The 19,216-nt window shown below is 38.4% G+C and overlaps 1 protein-coding gene across 2 annotated transcripts in view; it reads left to right on the top strand.

Annotated features, from left to right (window-relative positions):
• MAGI2 (membrane associated guanylate kinase, WW and PDZ domain containing 2) overlaps positions 1–19,216 on the top strand; it is a 698,568-nt gene that overhangs the window by 658,761 nt on the left and 20,591 nt on the right. For both annotated transcript variants that reach the window (XM_062490827.1, XM_062490826.1), the window contains 2 exons: positions 680–823; positions 18,361–18,499. In XM_062490827.1, the coding sequence (XP_062346811.1) occupies positions 680–823; positions 18,361–18,499 (283 nt within the window). The remainder of the gene's footprint in view (positions 1–679; positions 824–18,360; positions 18,500–19,216) is intronic.

Below are 19,216 nucleotides of genomic sequence, written 5' to 3'. Positions count from 1 at the left end.
AGAGATGATGAGTATGATGAAGAGTTACGGTACCTTGGACAAGACTCCTCTGATAGCAGATACTTACTGACAGTTTTGAATGTTGAGGATTTAGCTCAAAGTTCAAACTTTGAAAAAGACCTTTCTTTCTCCTTACATAAAGGCAGGAAAAACAGAGGTCGAAAAGTATTAAATATGAGAATGCAAACTTCTGGACACTCTGTGCTGGAACCACATATAGGTGGTTTGCACATCCATATTTTCAAAACCAGACACATAAACCATATCAAGAAAAATACTGAAATTCCTAAATGGGATCCAGAGAACCCTATGAAAATATTTCAGTATCTAAATAGCAAATCTCTATCCCCATGTGAATACCTTATAAGATGCTTCTTAGCATCTAGGGAGGCGCTTGGGTTGGCTGTTTCCCAACATCTCCAGTTTAATTCTCTCATCAGTAGACTGTAAAACCCGAGCTTGATCTATTTTTCCTCCTGCTTCCATGGATCTTGCACTCTTGTGTGACAGTGGATCAGAAGCTACATGGCCATTTCCCTCCCAGGCCCCTCTGTGGACCTTTGCTTATATCAAGTGGATCAATAAATTTTTTTTAAGAGATCTATTTTAAAGTTTTCTTGAATGCATACCACAATATCCATATAGTTAATTGTCTTTCATTTTGTATTTGTCTCTACAGGACTTTGATTATTTCACCGTTGATTTGGAGAAAGGAGCCAAAGGGTTTGGGTTTAGTATTCGAGGAGGAAGGGAGTACAAAATGGATTTGTATGTGTTGAGGTTAGCAGAAGATGGACCAGCAATAAGAAATGGAAGGATGAGGGTGAGTAAAATGCATTGTGACTTTTTTTTCAACATTTACAGATGTGTTTGGTGATAGGGTCCAAGAGAAAGTTCTTTTTTCACCTCTGATCAGATTTTAAAGAAATAATGCAAAAAACCTCTTATAAAATAAACTCATTGTGTAGAAGTTCAAGAAATTAGTCGATACATATAATAGATCCCTGTAGTTTCTTCACAAATAAAGGCATTACTTCTGATTAATAATACCTTATGCCATGTTATAAATTTCTGCCATTTTTATTTTCACTCTTATCTAAGCAACCTAAAAATCTCAGACAAAGTTTGATGTTTCTTAGCTAATAATAAAGTAATTAACATTTGGGTCTCTAATCACAAAAGCAAAGTGATCACTATACAGCATGTATTAGATAACTATGAAACCCAAGACCTCACCTGTGTTATCTTACTAATTTCAGCAAGTCGCCTTTGTAGTGTTTGCTAAATTTGTTTTTTGATCTTAATCTTGCTTGTAGGGATCATGATTTTTAAAAGAGCAAACACATGGTCTATATAGGAAAAATAACCTAATCAAAAATAGAGACATTTATTCTGTCCAGTTGTGATAAAGACAAAGTATAAACTCATCCAGGCCAGAGCTGTGAGTACACAAAAAGGAGAAGGAAAGAACATAGGCAAGACTACCAAGAGTCAACATAAAAACTTGTTTATGTATCTAATTGGTGCAGTCTTGTTCAACCAGTATTTAATCTCAAAGATGGGCATTGAAATTTATGTTCTGTACAGTGGTAAGAACAGATTTTACAAATGTCATGGTTGTTGTACTTCTTCTGCTTCAGTCTAAACAATCTGATCAAATTTGATGTCTTACTGAAAAAGCACTGTCTTTCTGTGTATGGCTCAGGAGTTCTGCTGCACTTCAAATGACTTGGCCACTTGGTAGAATTGCACAATTCAGTTAGTCCTCAGTTGTATCATGCAGTGCAAGCCCCTGGCACTGGCAGTGGTGGCAGAAGCAGTCTCTGTGTCAGGAAAGCCAGTGGGGCTGTCAGGCAGGCAACTGGTAATTGAGATATACTCCCACTGCATTTTTTGTGTGAAATATAGGTGATTTCATGCTGCAGCTAGAACTTTAGCTTAAGAATATCTTCTCCGGTCTTCATTCTTTATTTTAGTATTATCACTGTCAGTTGCTCTTAATGAGAAGTCATATTCAAGATTTACATTAGTACGTCTATCATTAGTAGCTATAATGTGATTAAAGAGGGAGAAAAAGCTGTGCTTTTAATAAGCTCTGGAATAACGTATTTGGAAACATATGGCTAAGAATACAGAAAAAAAATAAAAGAACACCTTTGAAGAGGGTTTATTTCAAATAATAACCTGTATTCAGTAGAAAATTAACATTAAAATCTGTGCATCATTTAAACAAATCACGGAATGAAGTTAGACTATTCACTTTGTGAATAGCCAAAATATACAAAGTATTTAATGTGAATACATGTTATTTTTTTCAATTGCATTAGGAAAAGTTCTGTATGCTTTAATGAATACTGCTAATATAGCTTCTAAAATAAGTTGGTTTAAAGCTTTTTCATTGTATGGCCACAACATATAATCAAGTATTATTCTGACCAGATAGCTGTAACTTGAGTTTTTTTCTCCCTTTTAAAAGCATCATTTTTTGGAACCAGTTCTACCATGCATCCTCATCACTGAGTCTTCTCTTTTATTCTCCTGCTTCACAGACATTTTAACCTGACAAATGGGTTTGGAACATAAAAAAATTCTTATATTCAGTGACCTGTGACTGATGGACAGCAGAAGCTCAAAAAACGGCTTCAAAACTAAGAAAGAAAAAACAGAAAGAAACAAAAAAAAATGTCAAAAGAAATATATTAAATAGGAAGGTGGGCAAAGGAAGCAGAGTTCTGTACCCACATCTCCTTTCCTAAGTTTACATCAGATGTTAACAATGCAGGTTCATTCACACTTCTTGGCTGGTTGCTGCATCTCTGTATCCCTCTGTTTCACAGGTGCCTCTCCACAGCAAAACATGCAAAAAGCAGGGCAGTGCTATTTACTTCAGGTACCACTGTCATTAAGGACACGATTTTCTGATCCTAGGCATCCAGCACCGAGGATAGCAAACCATGCTTTTGTGGTAGGATCTTATCAGAGCACTTTCCAGATAAGAGTCATTCTGATGACCTACTGGTCTCCATTATTGTTTTGCTTTTTCTTTCCTCCTGCTTGAACACCCTTCTTTAATTTAACTGAAGCTTTACAGAAGCAGATTGCACAAAGGGCAGATCAGGCTTATAAAAAGAAATAATGCATATAACACCAGCCCTTCCCACACATGAAACCAAGAAAAGAAAAATAAAACCAAGTAAGTTGTTGCAAAAAATAGATCATATAATGAAACATGCTACCTGTCAGGCACTTAGACGTAATAAGCAAACATATTCTACAAATAACATTTTGTTTTCAATCTACATATAGCCACAGAAGCCCTGATAGAGACTCATTCATATTGATACAAAGCTCCCTATCTTACAGAAAAAAAAAATAAAATAATTACCTTAAAGTAATAGATTTTATAAAATTGTATAATTGAAGAAATGAAATCTTGAACTGAAAACAGCTCCGGGTAGGGAAATCAGAGTGTGTATGTTTACTCTATTAGTGGGCACTGCAAAACCACAGTGATGGAATGAGTCCCAATAGCTATATTCCACTTGGACATGTGTTAAAATAATCTGAGTCCACCACCACACATTCAAAAGATCCTTAGGCCTAAATACATGTAAAAGTGCTAGACATTACAGATGCAGACTATATTAAAGTAAAAGCTATGATTATAGGAAAACAGATGTAAATAAAGAACTGGAATGGAACTATGTCTTGTAAAAGAAAAAAAGTAGACCCATCCATTACTGAGGAAGGTAAATATGGAAAGAGTACAGCATGCCAATAGTAGCAAAGAGAAATTAAACAAGAAAGCAATGATAAAACAAGATGAAGAAAGTGACATCAAAATCAGGACATCCTTATGAAAATTTCAGTTTGATCTTCAGGCTTTTATGAACTTCAGTTACACTTGTGAGCAGACAGAGAACAGACTCACAAAACAAGCCCAAGAACTGATGATCTTCCACTGCCCCTGCCAAAACTGTCTGGATTTGTAAATCTTGATGTAAGAAGAAAACAGATTTTATGACATTCATTACCACATCAACACCTCCAATCATAATTGGTTTATTATTCTGGTCTCCCCATTGGGAATGGCATGCTAGGCCATCCACACAACCATGTTGTGTTTTCATTGGAAACAAAATCACCAAGGAACACCCCATTTTAGGATCACAAGATCTAAAATAGTCTTTAATTGCACTTCATGACAGATGAAGCTTTCTACTTTGATTTTGTGCAGAATTGTTCTGGGAACTGGAAAGGTGGAAGAGCAGTGAGTTGATGTCATTCTGAGTTCATCAGTTTTCTGATCCTATTGCTCTTGGACTCAGGGGCCCCTTTCTACCAGCCTAGATGGACACTGCATTAAGTCTTGAGGTTTAACAAATTTTTTCCTTAAAAGCAGGTTTAAACTTTCATGGTCTTATTACACTTAGTCATGGCACCTTCATATGCACTGTAACTTTATTTGAGCCCATAGACTCTGAAGAAAGCCCAAGTATGTATCTTAGTTTAACTTGGATTCATCTATCACTAGACATGGGAAGGAAATGCCCAGAGGTCTACAGAAAACTGATTCTTCTCATGCATCCTCTGCCCACATGGTTGTTAAACTATTCTCAGCCAGCGTTGGGCACCCACAGCCATAAGTGCAGCTTTGTATAAAATCATATGTCAGGTCATACACCCAATTAACTGTGTAAGATTTTACTGCAATTTATGGATAAGATACATGACAGCTCCTCATAGGAGACTGGTGTAAGGGAGAACCTCATCACTAAAATGGAGTTAAATACTGACAGTGTATAGATATAAAAAATGTATCTAATGTATGTAAATACTGACTTAATTCTGACAGCTGAGCAGAGAGCAAGTTACAGTGGTGAATTCTGAAAAACCTAGCTGTCTGTGCTCCATAAGACAAGGATGCATTAAAATAACCATGAAAAAAGTTCAGAGAATGATTAGTGGCTTTGTTATCAGTTCCTAGATGGGCAGACGTCTCAGCACCTCAGGATTCCATTTCTCAAGGAATCCTAACATCAGGGGAAAACACTGAAACTAGTTGGTGATGGCAATATTAAGAATAAAGCTGCAAGGCCCAGTCTCAGAGTAGGGCAAGAACATGGCACACACACTGTCAGTGACAGTCATATTGAGTTGAATATGTCACCAGAGACAAGGGACATAACACAGACAATGTGGAGCACAGTCCCCACAGCCTCTGAAGATTCAGACACTACCAGAAACAATTTCACAGGTCTGTTTAGATAAGGCTCATGCTAACTTACATTTTAGCTTGCCTCATACTGAGGACAATGATTGGCAGAGCTGTGGTTGCAGATCTGTATCCCTTCCTGTCTTGGAAGGAAGGGATAAGTTCCTTACTGCTCTCAGGGGGATTGTTAAACATGGTCATAGTGTTTGCTAGACATGAGATATGATCAACAGATCTCTTATTGCCTTGAATGATATCTCCAGCAGCCAGCATGTTTATTGAAACCAGTCTCAAACAAAGAGCCTGTGGCTGAGGGCTGAAAAGGTACAGAATAACGTGAAATTCTTGAAGAATGAGGGTGAAATGTGCGTTTTTATAGACAGGGTACATCTCTGTCATTTTGTCACTTTGTGAGCTGTGTCCTTTTTTCACATCTTCCACAAAAGCCATACATTTCATCTCTGACATCTCTAGTTTCATTGTCTTGTCAACTCATTTTTCTCAGTCCTCATGTACCATTTAGCCCTATCTCCAGCTTCCTCATATCTCCTTATGCTACATTATTTTTCTCATTTTATTGTATATTTCTGTTCTATTTTGGCAGGACAGACATCTGAAATCCAGGCACAGCAGAATTCTATATCTTTCATGCTCTGCAGTTCTGCTTTGACTCCTCAGTCTTTTTTCCTGTTTGTTGCATTTCTGTTGTTTTCATTCCTCTTTTTGTTTCAGTCATACACAGCTGGAGATTGTCCAGGCACAATGGACAGGAGGCTCCTATAGTGCTAATTATGAGCTTCTGTGCTGTTGCATAAGATTTTGTGTGGCCTTGCTTGGTTGCTCCAGCTTGCCGAGTGAGCAGTGCAGTGATGTTCACACCAGTAACCAATCTATTCTGTCAGGTTCATGGCATTCTGCAAACAGCAGTTTGTGTATTTAATAATTTCCCATAATAATAAAGTTCACACAAAATCTTATTTGTGATTATTCAGAAACCTTCATCCACCCACACCAAAAATTATTCCTAGCAAAAGGAGAGCATTGGGTATTCAAGAGCCAAGGGTCAAAAAAAGCAGGCAGAAAGAGAGAGTCTGTCTCTTATTTGGAAGGAAACAGAACTAAGGCTTCAAATCACAGAGTATGCAAATGCTATATTTAAAACTGCTGTCAAAACCCATGTATGAGCATGTATTCAGCAATATTCAAAAATGACATTTTCCTCTTTGTATGTGTCTTAAATCGTATTTGCAAAAGTGTTACACGGCTCCTATCAAACTCATAATCTGATATTAAAGCCCTCTCTTGAGCCATGGAAGAAAACTTTAAGTCCCCTCTGAAAAGTCTGTCGTCCAGGTTTCTGAACAGTAGGGTGGCATGTAATAGTTGTCTATTGCTAATTGTGTGCCACAGAATAAGTTTGTTTCCATTAAGACTCTTCAGGCTTCTCAAAGGAGCAGGTGGCATGTAGCCATCTGGGCTTTCTAAGTGCTGTGCAACTGTGGAGTTTAACAAGGTAACATAAACCTGTCTCCCTGGAATATGACATTTCCAAACATCTCAAGTCAGGGCACCGTGAAATCACTTAAGTTGTTCTGAGTTCAGTGAATGGATGGTCAGAGATGAGTTAATTAGGACACTACATTGTTTGGAAAGTCTTTCATGTCATGTAAAACAGAAGTCTCCCTCTTGTTTCATCATGTTTTTTTTTTTCTATTTCACGTTTCTTTATTGCTAGGTGTTTCACACATTTAGCTAGGTGTTCATCTAGTCACTTAATCACTGTATCCCTTTTTTGCAGCCCTTGATTTTTAGGCTCTTAGTAGATCAGTCATCTGTTTCCACCAAATAAGGAATCATTCCCTTTCTGAGGCTTGGACATAATACAGCTTCCATAGACACTTTTTTTAAGTCCACATTGATATGTGCAAAATATCCTTATTATTTTTTTAAATTATTTTTCTTGCATCTCAAAGATGACAAAATCCAACAGAAATGCCTGAACTACCACGTGCCGTTTTCTTGGATTCCTATTGCACAACCAAACAACAAGCCACATGCAGTTCCTGTAGTTTCATACATAGGAACCTTCTAACATTTGTGATTCTGATCTCCATATACTACTGTTGTATTTCTTCAGTCTGTCCAGAACAAAGTCTTAGCAGGGTTATCTCAGCTGGGTAAATATGAAAAATCACTGATCATCAACAGGACTGACTGTTTTCTGTCAGTGACCATCAAATCAAATCAAATCAAATCAAATCAAATCAAATCTTAAAAGGAAGCATGAACAATTTACAACTCTACAGTAAATTGAAATCCTTGAAAGCACTTTGCCATGCAGACCCCACAGTCTGCACTGACTCCTCACTTGTGTAATGCCTCTCCAAGATTTCTTGTTAATGAAGGACAGAGCAGCTATTTGGGATGCTCCATCAGTGATTGGCCCCACATTAAAGGATGATTTCCTACAGTCTGTAGTGGAAAACACCTAAGGCTGCAATCAGTAAGTACAGTTAGCAAGAAGTAGCTCAGCTCAGCTTGAGGGTGATTAGAACAAAAGGCATTAAAAATAGAGAGCAACAGTTGTTATACAGTAAAGAGTACAGATACAGATACAGATACAGATACAGATACAGATACAGATACAGATACAGATACAGGTACAGATACAGACTTTTTTTATCCAATCAAGACAGCTGCAGCAAGGAAATTGGAAGAATGCAGGAACAGCTTGATCAGTCATGAGTTTTTACAAATATTTAAGGCAATCCCAGTACCCAAAAGATGAATTAAGTATTTACCATCTTAATCTTTAATTTCTGATATAGCATATTTTGAAATCCTATTTTAGATTTAAAAGAAAGCCCAAGACTGACATACTGCTGAGTGACTCATAAAAATCCTCAGGTTCTCCAGGTCCTAAGAAGCAGTGAAGTCTGATGTTCAGAATATTGGAGGAAAGTGGATATTGCTGCTGGGAAGGCTCTTTGCAAGTTTACTCTAATCCCAGCAAACACAAAGGTAGGAGGAGCAGTGATAGGTCCTAAGAGCCAGAAAGGTCTTCTTCCCCTGGTGTGCTGGCACAGTATGGATTCATCTGCTGAACCCTTGGCATGAGTAAGGGTTTGAGAAGGCTGTCAGAAGCCCCACTGAAAACTCACTAATATTTGGAATAATCCCACACATCAGGGGCAGAAGTACACTCCAGGAGCATACAGCATTCCACTAGCAGCAGCTTGACTGAGGTTTGTGCCCACATCTGGAAGACAAATGCCCACAGAGTGATTCATGCCAGTTAAGCAGCCCATCTTTTCTATGTAAGTAGCACTTACTCTTAAAACCTGCAGCATACCTGGCTTACTTTATGCAGTAATATAAATCTTACCTTCATAATAAGCATTCAGTGAATGTCAACGCTGTCATTGCAATGGAACTAAAAGACAAAGATATTCTTAGTCCCATCCATTTATTCTGTGATTTGTGATCCATCTGAACAGGAAGACGTTAGCTATGCTTTCTCACCGAATTGCATGTCCCTTTGGGGTAATCTAACTCACACTCCAATTCCCTACTACATACATCACTGTCCAACCTCACTTGTAGTGAGGCTAGGTGTGATTGATCTGAACTCAGAGAATTCAACTGGGATACCCAAACATATGAGCTGGATGCCAGCCTGTGGCAAGAGAAGCTCAATGCTGGGTTAGTGTAATTGGCAGAACTCAAGGAAGAATATATTGACATACAGACATAAAACTGATCAACATTCTACTGTCTGCACAACAAAGAAATGCAAACTGAGGCCCTCAGGGATACTGAATGTATTTTGACAGTATAAAAGCTTAATAAATCCAGAGCAAATTAACTGTAGGTGAACTGTTATTCAGCATTTCGCAAAAAATCTGCGTATGTTTTTTTAGAAGTTGTTTGCAGAAAGGTAGGGAGAAGGAGTATTTTTCTCACAAATTTAATTAACATCCTTCTTACAAAAATGTATCCAGTTTGGCACATTCAAAGCATCCTTCTAACTCCATGCCTAGTAGCAAAATCTTTCAAGCCAGCTGTGAAAAAAAGAAACAAGTTAATAATCTTGATAATAATAGTTTAATATTAAATTTTAAGACTAAAATAGTTGGCAGGCAGGCATCATATTTAAATCTGGGGTTTATGGAATATTTATGAAGGTTTTCAGGTCTAAAAAGTTAATTAATCCTAACTTAAAAACTAATAATCACATGTTAGGAAAAAATTGGCACAACACATGATGCTGCTCTTTTAACCAAAACATTTGTCCAGCAACAGAAGAGACATAGGCATTGACTTCTCTTCTGTGTTTTCCCAAATCTCTCAAGTGGAAACTGGGAGAGGTCATCTCTGAAGGTAAAATGATAGATATGAGGCCCATTGCTATGGCCCACCAGCCTGGTATCCTCATTCCAACAAGGACAAGTAAAGGATGCTTAGAAAAGGAATGTAGGACAAGTATGAAATTATTCTTAAGTGCTATAACATCCAAGACCCTGACAGTGATAAGTTTATAGATTTTTCTATTCTAAGACTCAGTGTTAGGACTATTTTTAACCATTTGTTTGAATGTACTTATGCTTTTGACATTCCAGATATAATGTGTCAATGGATGCCAAGTCTAAGTGCCTGCATTGTTTGGAAAAAACTCCTTTTTTGTTTGTAGTTACGATATAATAACCTTACTTCATCATTCTTTGTTTCATTCTTTATTCTATTGATCTATATCATATCCACTTTTTTCCCACTGAACCCTACCAGTCTATTTCATCTTGAATCAAAAGGGAGCTGCTCTTTGCCCCTGACCATCCTCAGTGGCCTCCTCCAAACCATTTCTCAATGTATCACATTCATTTGGAGGTGGAAGCACCAGAACAATTTGCAGTTTTCAGGGTATTTGTGCTCCTAAATGACTCAGCCATGGCTTCTCCTTTATTCTGCACTTTCCCCCTAACAGCTGGTATTTCCCCCTAACAATTATCCCTGTATAACAGGTATATCCCCCTAACAGTTTGGGTTTTTGGCTGTGCTGACATTTTCAGCTTAGTGAGTTAAGCACAAGGACTGTGACATCTGTCTCTTCAGGGGTGATGGCTGATTTAGAGTGATGGAGTAGGTAGTTTTCCACATGTACTATGCTTGGTGCTTAGCACTCAGCACCACTGGATTTCACATGCTTCTTTAGCACACAGGATTGTGCCATCTTTCTTTAGAGCTTTTAAGTTTAGATACGACAATACTGCATGGTAATGTGCTGTCTGCAAATCCTATCACTTCTTCCCCACACCATTTGCAAGTATGCTGAGCAGAATAATCACTGTGGTAAAGTCTTTTGATCGGGAAAATTGACCACTTATTTAAAGCATTTTTTCCCTAGAATTTAATCTCCTGCCTAGAAGTCCCTATTCTTTTTCATCCCACAGCAGAGCCTCTATTGAAGACTTTACTATTAGAAGCCTTCTGAAAATGTCAGTATACTAACCAGATCACATTAATCTGTATAGTCATTGAGAGCTCCGGTGACCTGCAATAGATCTGTGAGGAATGGCTTCCCTCTACAATAGCCATGCTGACCCTTTCCCACTATGTCATCATTATCTGTGTGCCAGCTAAGCCTCACCATCCTTATTGCTTCCTTCCATCTGCTCAATTGAACATGAGACTTGCTTGGTTACTTTCCAAGACCATTCTTAAAGACTGGTGTCACATTTGCCACTTCCCATTCCTTTGAAATTCAGCAATTTACTGATTTAATCAGTAGATTATATCCTATAGCTGCTAGCTGAACAGCTTCATATCCAAATTCCTTTAGAACTGAGGGTAAAAGTCATCTGCTTCTGGTGGTTTCTCACTATCCATTTCAACAGACTATTATAAAGTCTTTGCCACTGACCCTGCTGCTGGAGTCAGTTCCTCACTCAACCCTGCAGTGAGCAGACCCTCTGCAGGAGTTTTGCTGCCCTCCACTTCAGTGAACATAGGTGCAAAGAATTAATCTGTTTTCTGCAGTCTTTTCTACCTTGTCCCCAAACTATCTTTTGAGATCTGACAGACTCCACGCCTCCTAGGCTTGAAAATATGTTCTTAGATCTTACATTTCAGCATTTTTCCTCCTCAAAATCTTTTTGTGGTTTCACCTTTATCTTGTCGGAGTTTATGTTCTATTCTCTTTTGCTGCGTGGATGCAGCTTTGGATGGAGTCTCCATGCTCAGGTTTCTCTGGAGGATCTATAAAATCAACTTGTCAGATCTTGAATTTGCTTTGCTTTTGTCTGTTTAGAACTGCCTGAGACCATGAAGATAGCAGAAAATTTTCTTCTTCCTTTTCATAGTCTCTATTGGTTCCCATCCCTGATTGTAATGGTGAAGTACATGTTATTAATATTACATATGCTACGATGAGTTATCCCACCTCTGCTTTAAAAAAGTAATAGTGTATCAAATACAGTAGGACAATGCATTTTCCTTTTATCTTTGTCAGCTTTATTTCACATGTACATGGATTATTTTGCAGCAATGTTGTGAAAGGCATCAAGTGTACTGTAGCACCAGAAATCCACTTTGCTGTCTTTTCAGCCCTGAAAACTCCATTTTTCCTTCTTGCACTTCCCATTCTTTGCAGACAATCAGGCATGCACATTTACCTCTTTGCAAGCTCTCTTTCTCAAATAGCACTACTGTTTCTCTCTCTCTCAGGAAAAGGTGAAAAAGGGAAAAGAAAAAAGCTAGAGCTCCTGCTGAGGAGTGGTGTGAGGGCCTTTTTTTGCTCTGCACCATGTCCTGTATCCCCTCTTTCCCCCTTCTTTTGGCCAGGAGTCAAGAGCATCTCCCTGTGGGAACAAAGGGCCTGGCATTTCTAGGGCTGAGAAGCCGCAGCTGCTTAAATAGATGCTTGGCCACAGAAAAAAAATACTTTTTCACTCCAAACTTCTATGTGATTGGTGTAAAAGTAGCACAAGACACATAATTGTGATTTCCCCTAAGAGAAATACCATGTCTCCTGCTGAGACATCCAGGCTCACATACATAAAATGCACTGGAGGGAGTCCAAGACTACCAAAACCCCATAGCTTTGCTCAGGCTGTGTATTACACCTGGGATTTCCAGGCAGCACAGATTCTCTGCTGTGAGGAAATTTGCACAGCACACATCCAGCCTGTGCCTAACTCCAGGCTATTATACTAGAGCTTTTCAGTACTTGAAAATTCACCAAAATAGATACTCTGGAGTTGCCTTTTGGTCTCCAAGCATAGACAATTTTTCAGCTTTTTGGACCAGTTGCCAATAACAACCACAACAAGTAGCATGTCAAAGTGTTTCAGTTGTAAAAATAGAATGCCCATATAAAAAATAATTAAATGTGATTAGTCTATTTCCTGAGGTGTAATTATAAAATGCATTAATAAAATGTCAGATAGCAATGCCCTCCACACAAATCATCTGAGGCTGCTTTTATCATTAGATTTAACACAGACTGAAAATGTGCATACACAATTAATTTAATTTCATGCAACTGGGAACCATACACCTGCTTAGAGACTGTTCCTTACACGCCAATGGAGGCAACACACACAAGGCTCTCATCCATAGTTTTAAAGCACATTCAAGCAAGGAAAAACCTCTTTACTACATTCAAACTATATGTGTTTCCCTTCTGGTTCACTCTGTTTCTGTTTGTGTGTATAGTCGGCATTTTTAACAAGACCAGTAATAATTGCTTTAAAATATGGCAAGTACAAAGGCTCTGCAGATAAACCCACATGTACTTGAGGCACTTTATTCTAATGATTTGGAGAAGCTTTACAATTTTCTTTCTAATTAACCTATCAGTAGTGATGTCACTTAAACATTCCTTCGGAATATTATCTTCTCATTATTGCCAGAAAACATGTTGCCCAATTTTATAGTTCAGTTGTTCTTACACATGGATGAAGCGTCTGAATTAACTTGAACTGAAACAGATTTTTTAAAGAAACACTTTCCATACACACAAACTACTTTCACAATTACATTTTTATCATTAATATTCAAATTTCAAAACATTAAGGGGGTGAAGCATTCAGTGTTTTCTTTGTGCTTGCACATTGTAAGAATACAATAGAGGACCGTCCTGCTTACCAAGTGGCATTGGGTTAGGAGGAGAACCAGTGGGTTTGCATAGGTATCTATCCCAAGCAGCATGGAAATTCAGCAATGGTCATATTCTTCAGGAAGGAAGAAACACAGTGCCAAATCAATGTGTATAAAATTTCCAGATTCATAGCTGCAAAGATCACGTTTCTTCAGAATAAATCCAGCTCAGGCAGCAGCCAGGCAAGCTTCCCAGGCTGTCTTGTCAACACACTTCACTCTTAAGCTGCTGAGAACATCTGGAGGACATAGAGGTAGATCACTCCTGCTTTATATTCTTTCCAGAAGAGTGCCAGAAAGGATTAAAAGACAGAGCTGATTCCATTTTGGGGAGTGTCCCACATGCAGGGCTTGCCTGTTGGGTCTGGGAAAGGGTAGCTCCTTCTGTTTCACATGTTTAAAGAAACATGAAGAAGAGGTTTACTGCCTGATGAGAATGTGGAGATGGCTGAAATATTCAGTGTTTTCTTTGTATCGGTCTCCATTGAGATGTTCAGAAGAAACATAAACAAAGAGAACTTAGTATAAATCAGAATAAGGAGAAAACTGCTTAAAGCATGAACAGATTCAGGTTTCAGATTCAGAACTTGATGATGTTCATCTATGCTCAATGACTAAGGTAAGTAAATATAAACTATTAATAATTATGTCTAAGAATTCATGGAGGACAAGAAAGTTAAACTAGAGAAAGCAAATCATTTACCCTATTTTTAAAATCAAATAAAGAAAATTTCCTTTAACTTTTGTAGTCGGAAATAATCTGTGACAAGTTATCAAAAAGTCAAGAAAGTTCACTGACATATGAATTGTGGAAAGAAAATCTTGTCACACCAGTTTAATTTTCCTTTCTTATGTCTGATTTTCATTCTTATTTCAATGTGGAAAAAGGGGGAGGAGGATGTACAATCTTCCTTTCATCTTTCAACACTACCTTCTATGAAATTCACATAAAAGGTTGAGGAAAAAGGCTCTAGGTGGAATCTCTTTTAACATGGTTACTGACAATAACTCCCCTCAAAGGCTGCTCTGAATGATTTGCTCCTCAATAGTAATTACAAGTGTGGTTCTGAGGCATCTGGGATGAAACCAACTCAGTTCAATATTCCATTAATAATTGGAGACCTACTGATAAATAATAAAATAAAATTTGCTGATGCCAGTATATCACTATTCAAAGGGAGTTTAAAAAGACTTTGAGAAACAGACTGTTTCAAAATAAAAATTTTGGACCAAAGCTGTCAATCTGATAAAATTCACCGAGGTTCACAGTGCTCAGTTTAGGGCAGAGAAATCAAATGCACAATGTAAAATGTGAGATAACTGCTTAGAATCCAAACTGACCATGGGTTGCAAATCTGATATGTTACAAAAAGGCAAATAATTCATTCTGTGAACATTATTAGTAAATGTGGAAAGAATGTTATCATTGTGATCTGTTCTACCTACCCCCCACCTTCATAATGTCTCCAGATTGGACACTGTGAACAGACATGGAAGCATCCAGAAGAGAAGTGTAGAGAAATGTTGTGTGGTATAAACTGCAGCAATCAACGTTTGATCCCAAAAATGAGAAATGAGGATCCCATGTAACAGACACTGATTTTATGCTTGAAATTACCTCTGGCCTCACCTTGGTGTATCTTCAGTACATGGGTATATCTAAGATCCTCTTAAAAAAATCACTGTATTTAGAAAAGACAGAAAAAGCTCCACAAATCTAAATATTGATTCCACTAAAGAAAGATTGAGGGAGAAAGCATATTTGGATGCCTGGACAAAGAGAAAATATGCAGCAGGGCTTACTCCAATATCAGCCATAAGAAAATCTGGAGGGAAAGGAAGGGAATGTTATCAAGGTTTAACTGCAGGAAGAAAACAAGAATTGTACCTTACTGACACATGGGGAGCCACTTCTCAGCCAAGGTTTTCTCTTTTGTATGAATTTCCAGATATGAGTGTAAAGTCTAATTGAAGCTATGCTCAAAGTAAGAGCGTTGACAACTTTTCTTTCTTGTTTTCTCATCTAATCAGAGCTAGGCTTGTGCTGCAAAGGCAGTATAATTCAACTGTACATCAGCCAGCCACAAGACACAAAAGAAAGGAACACAATTAACCCACTGCTCCTGCAACTATTCATTATACCTCTGGTCTCACCCTTTCTGATGTAGATTTCAGAGCACCTAATTTTTGCCAACTTGTTTCTCTCCCGTCCTTCAGTCACATAACCAAGATTCTGGCCTCTTTTTTTTAAGCTTTCTCAAGTTATTTGCACAGAATATTTTATAAGTAAAGGAAATATCAAATCAACTACAATATTTTATACTGAAAGAAAATACCAAATGAGCTATGTGCTGCCTACAGAGAAAAAAAAAAATTGAATTCATAGCAATAAGCAAAGGTTACATTAATACAAGATTGTTCCTGTATAGTGACCAGTGAAAACAGAAGGAAGGCAAACAGCAAGGAAAAAATGTGACATTAACTTAACCTTTGTACATATTAAACTGTATTAAAATATTTCTGTCCTTCTGCTCTGGAGTGCAGAGGATTTTATTTAAAGGACTGTACATTCTCTACACAGCTTTCAGTACTCATTTTAAAAGCTATTCATCAAGGAGTATGTCTTAGGGTGACTACAGAGTGCTAAAACACCTCTTTTATTTGATCTAATCTGACACTTCTCTCAAGATATGCTATCAAGAACATTTTAAATACCTTCTGCAAAATATGGGCTACCCAGGCAATGTAGCACAAAAGAAAGCTGCCCTCAAGCCTTCTGAAAACCTGACTTTACTTTTACAGGATTTCTATGGGTTTTAATTGTTTCATAACATTTAGAAACAGTTTTCCCAAACTCATTGAATTTTTTCTGTCTTTGGCCTGACTAATATCCTCGTGGTGATGCTACAAATCTGTCTTCTGTCTGTGTTACAGGAGTAGTAACACTGATTTTCTCTTTTTGCTCCAAGCGTGTGCATCCACTGCATTCTCCAAAATGCAGGGGGGTGCAGAGAGCCCTGCATGGCCAGACCTGGGGGAGATCTCAGAATGATCCTGAGAGCACCTGTGTTGTGTGTCAGCGTGGCCTGAAGTCCATCAGAAATATTTTAAAGTTTTCACTGCATGGTAAAACCAAATGCATTCTTTATAGGAGAGAACGTCTGCTGAGGAAGACATTTGCACTGCAAAAGTAATCCTGCACAAGATAATTCTGAATTTTTCCCCCACTGTTAATCCTGCAGCATTTACAAAGTGTAATAGCAAGGCTAATAGGTTCTATTTGGATCAATGGCTTTTTAGTCACACAAAGTACCAGCATAGATTGCAAAGAGGATCCTGGGGGCATGCAGCTCCTATTGAGAAAGCATGAATTCTATGGATTCCTATTGAGAAACACTGCTGTAGTACTTCTACTAGCATTCTTTCTGTCTCTGAGCAAAAGTAAGGACTACATAACTTCTTGACATCCTTTTCAGTTTTCTTTGATGCTGGGAGTTGTGTTGACTTTTCACATTGTGCACATTTATTTGGTAAATACTATATTTCAAACTCAGGAAAGAAGGAAAGCCTCTGAAAGATTACACTTTTAGCTGACAGAAGCACAATTGTAGCAAAGAAAACATACAAAATAGAAGATATTTCAATGTCCAAGGCCAGCTAAGAGTTGGCTTTGTTAAGATAGTCTTGTAAGAGGGAAAGAAAGTGTGCATCACCTTGAAGACTGTATAATCTCCTCTCTAGGATGTGTAGGCATTGTTGTTTTAGTGTGGTGATAATGCACTGTGCAGCTCTAGGTGCACACTGAGGCAGGTAAGATCCTGATGAGTGGATGTGCTCCTCTGGCAATGACAGATGAGTGTACTGACCCATGCAACTGAGACCCTCCCACCCTACTTTTGGCTGCCCATCACATGGACCTACACCTCTACCAGCGCCAGGAGATCATCTGTCCTTCTGGGTTTCACTAAGGTTGCCCTTCCAAGGGGGCTGGGAGGCTTTTTCAGGACAGAATTCCAAAGACTGTGGTGCTGCTAACATGAGGCTCCCGTGTCACCTCACTGTGTTTCTTCCTCAAGGCTCTCACAAAGGGATATCCCAACAAGCTGGACGGTGCTGGTCCCTGCATGTGCTCTCAGCACAGCAGAAAGCTCCCACTCCCCTACTGAAGAAGAAGGTTTCCAGCATGGAAAGCCAGCCAAAACCAAAACATGCAGGCTGGAGGCAAAGTCAGGGAGATTGGGGTGCATGGGATATGCATACATCAGTGCCATGTTTAACTGCTGCAGAAATAGAGCAGAAAAAATAATAATGAAGCCAACTCTGACTGGAAAGCTAGCCAGGAGATGAGTGGCAGAAATCCATAATCAGAACCCTGGAGTCAGCTGCTCTAACTAGACAGTTCAGCCACAGGCTGTGCTTACTCCCAGCAAAAAGCTCCTGTGGTAAATAGTTCAAAGCATGCTCTTTGAACTCCAGCAAAGCTGCTCGTCCTGTGTCATAGCACTAACCTTTCTTTGTTTAATAGTGTGCTCCATAATGACTCTTAATTTGGTGTGAAACTTTACTACCAAGGTTTGGAAATTCAAATGATGGAAGTTTATATTTGTGCTTTGAACCTCTCTTTTGTCTACCAAAACTGCGACAAAGGCTCACACAACACTGCATGTTGCAGAGCAGCACAGATAATGTTCCAGAGATTCCACCATACCAAGCAATTCAACAAAGCCTCTCACATGCAGAAGATGTGAGCAAGTTACAAAGGCATTACACTGATTTCAGCAGAAGACAAGCAGCATTTGATACACCATATTCAGAATCCACTTTGGAGGTTATTTGATCTGCCAGTAATATTCCTCAGATAGACAAGAACAAATTTACCTTGATGTGTCTGTCTGTCATTCAAGTAACCTGTGATCCATTGAATATGTCTCTTCCTGAAACACTCACTTTACTGCAATTCTGTCTGACTCAATATTCTTCTTACCTGACAGGTAGGAGATCAAATAATTGAAATCAATGGAGAAAGCACAAGGGACATGACACATGCCAGAGCAATAGAGCTAATCAAGTCTGGTGGCAGGAGAGTGCGGCTGTTGTTGAAACGTGGAACAGGCCAGGTGCCAGAATATGGTGGGTTTTCATCTTTACATTTTTATATGTGCATGACTCTATATAAATTCATTATATTGCTTTTGAATTAAGTAGCAGTTGCAGATATTTACATATTGTAATTTCCTGGAGCACGTTAAGTATTGGCTCAAGTGCTTGCCTGAGCAGAGGTGGACTAACTCACATGTGTGTACATCACTGTCATCTGCTGCCCTCCCAACACAGGCAGTGGCTTTTAAGATGTGCATTGGAGGAAGCACTATGAACCTCCTAGGGGACATCTCTGAGCGTGCTGGGAGTTGCTGATTTGCCCATAAACTCTCCTTTTCGTCCTTTATTGGAATTCCTTCTTTATTGGTACTTCTCTGCACATTTTGAGTCACAGCAGATGATCTTATTGCCATGCAATTGAGTGGCTCAGGTTGAAACTCTAAGCATTACCAAGAGTGTACTCTTTTCTTTGACAATTTCACCCATTGTATTCTCCCTAAAAAAATACATGGATGATCAATTAGAAGCCAGTTCTGAATTTAAAACATGAGATTTTGTTCATTGTGGTGAGAAAACAGGATCCGTTCTTCTTCTGTTTTCTTTCAGAGGGGCTTCTGGGACTTTCTAAGTGTTTCAAGAAGTGTGATTCATTTAGACAATATAGAAACCTTATTTCATAACTGAAATCACAAAAAAGTGAAAATAAATTATCCAAAGGTAATTTCAAAGACAATGAGGGGTTTTTTA

Source organism: Cinclus cinclus, chromosome 4 (genome assembly GCF_963662255.1).
Source record: "Cinclus cinclus chromosome 4, bCinCin1.1, whole genome shotgun sequence".
NCBI classification, from domain to species: Eukaryota; Metazoa; Chordata; class Aves; order Passeriformes; family Cinclidae; genus Cinclus; species Cinclus cinclus.
This window is presented reverse-complemented; position numbering and strand designations above follow the sequence as displayed.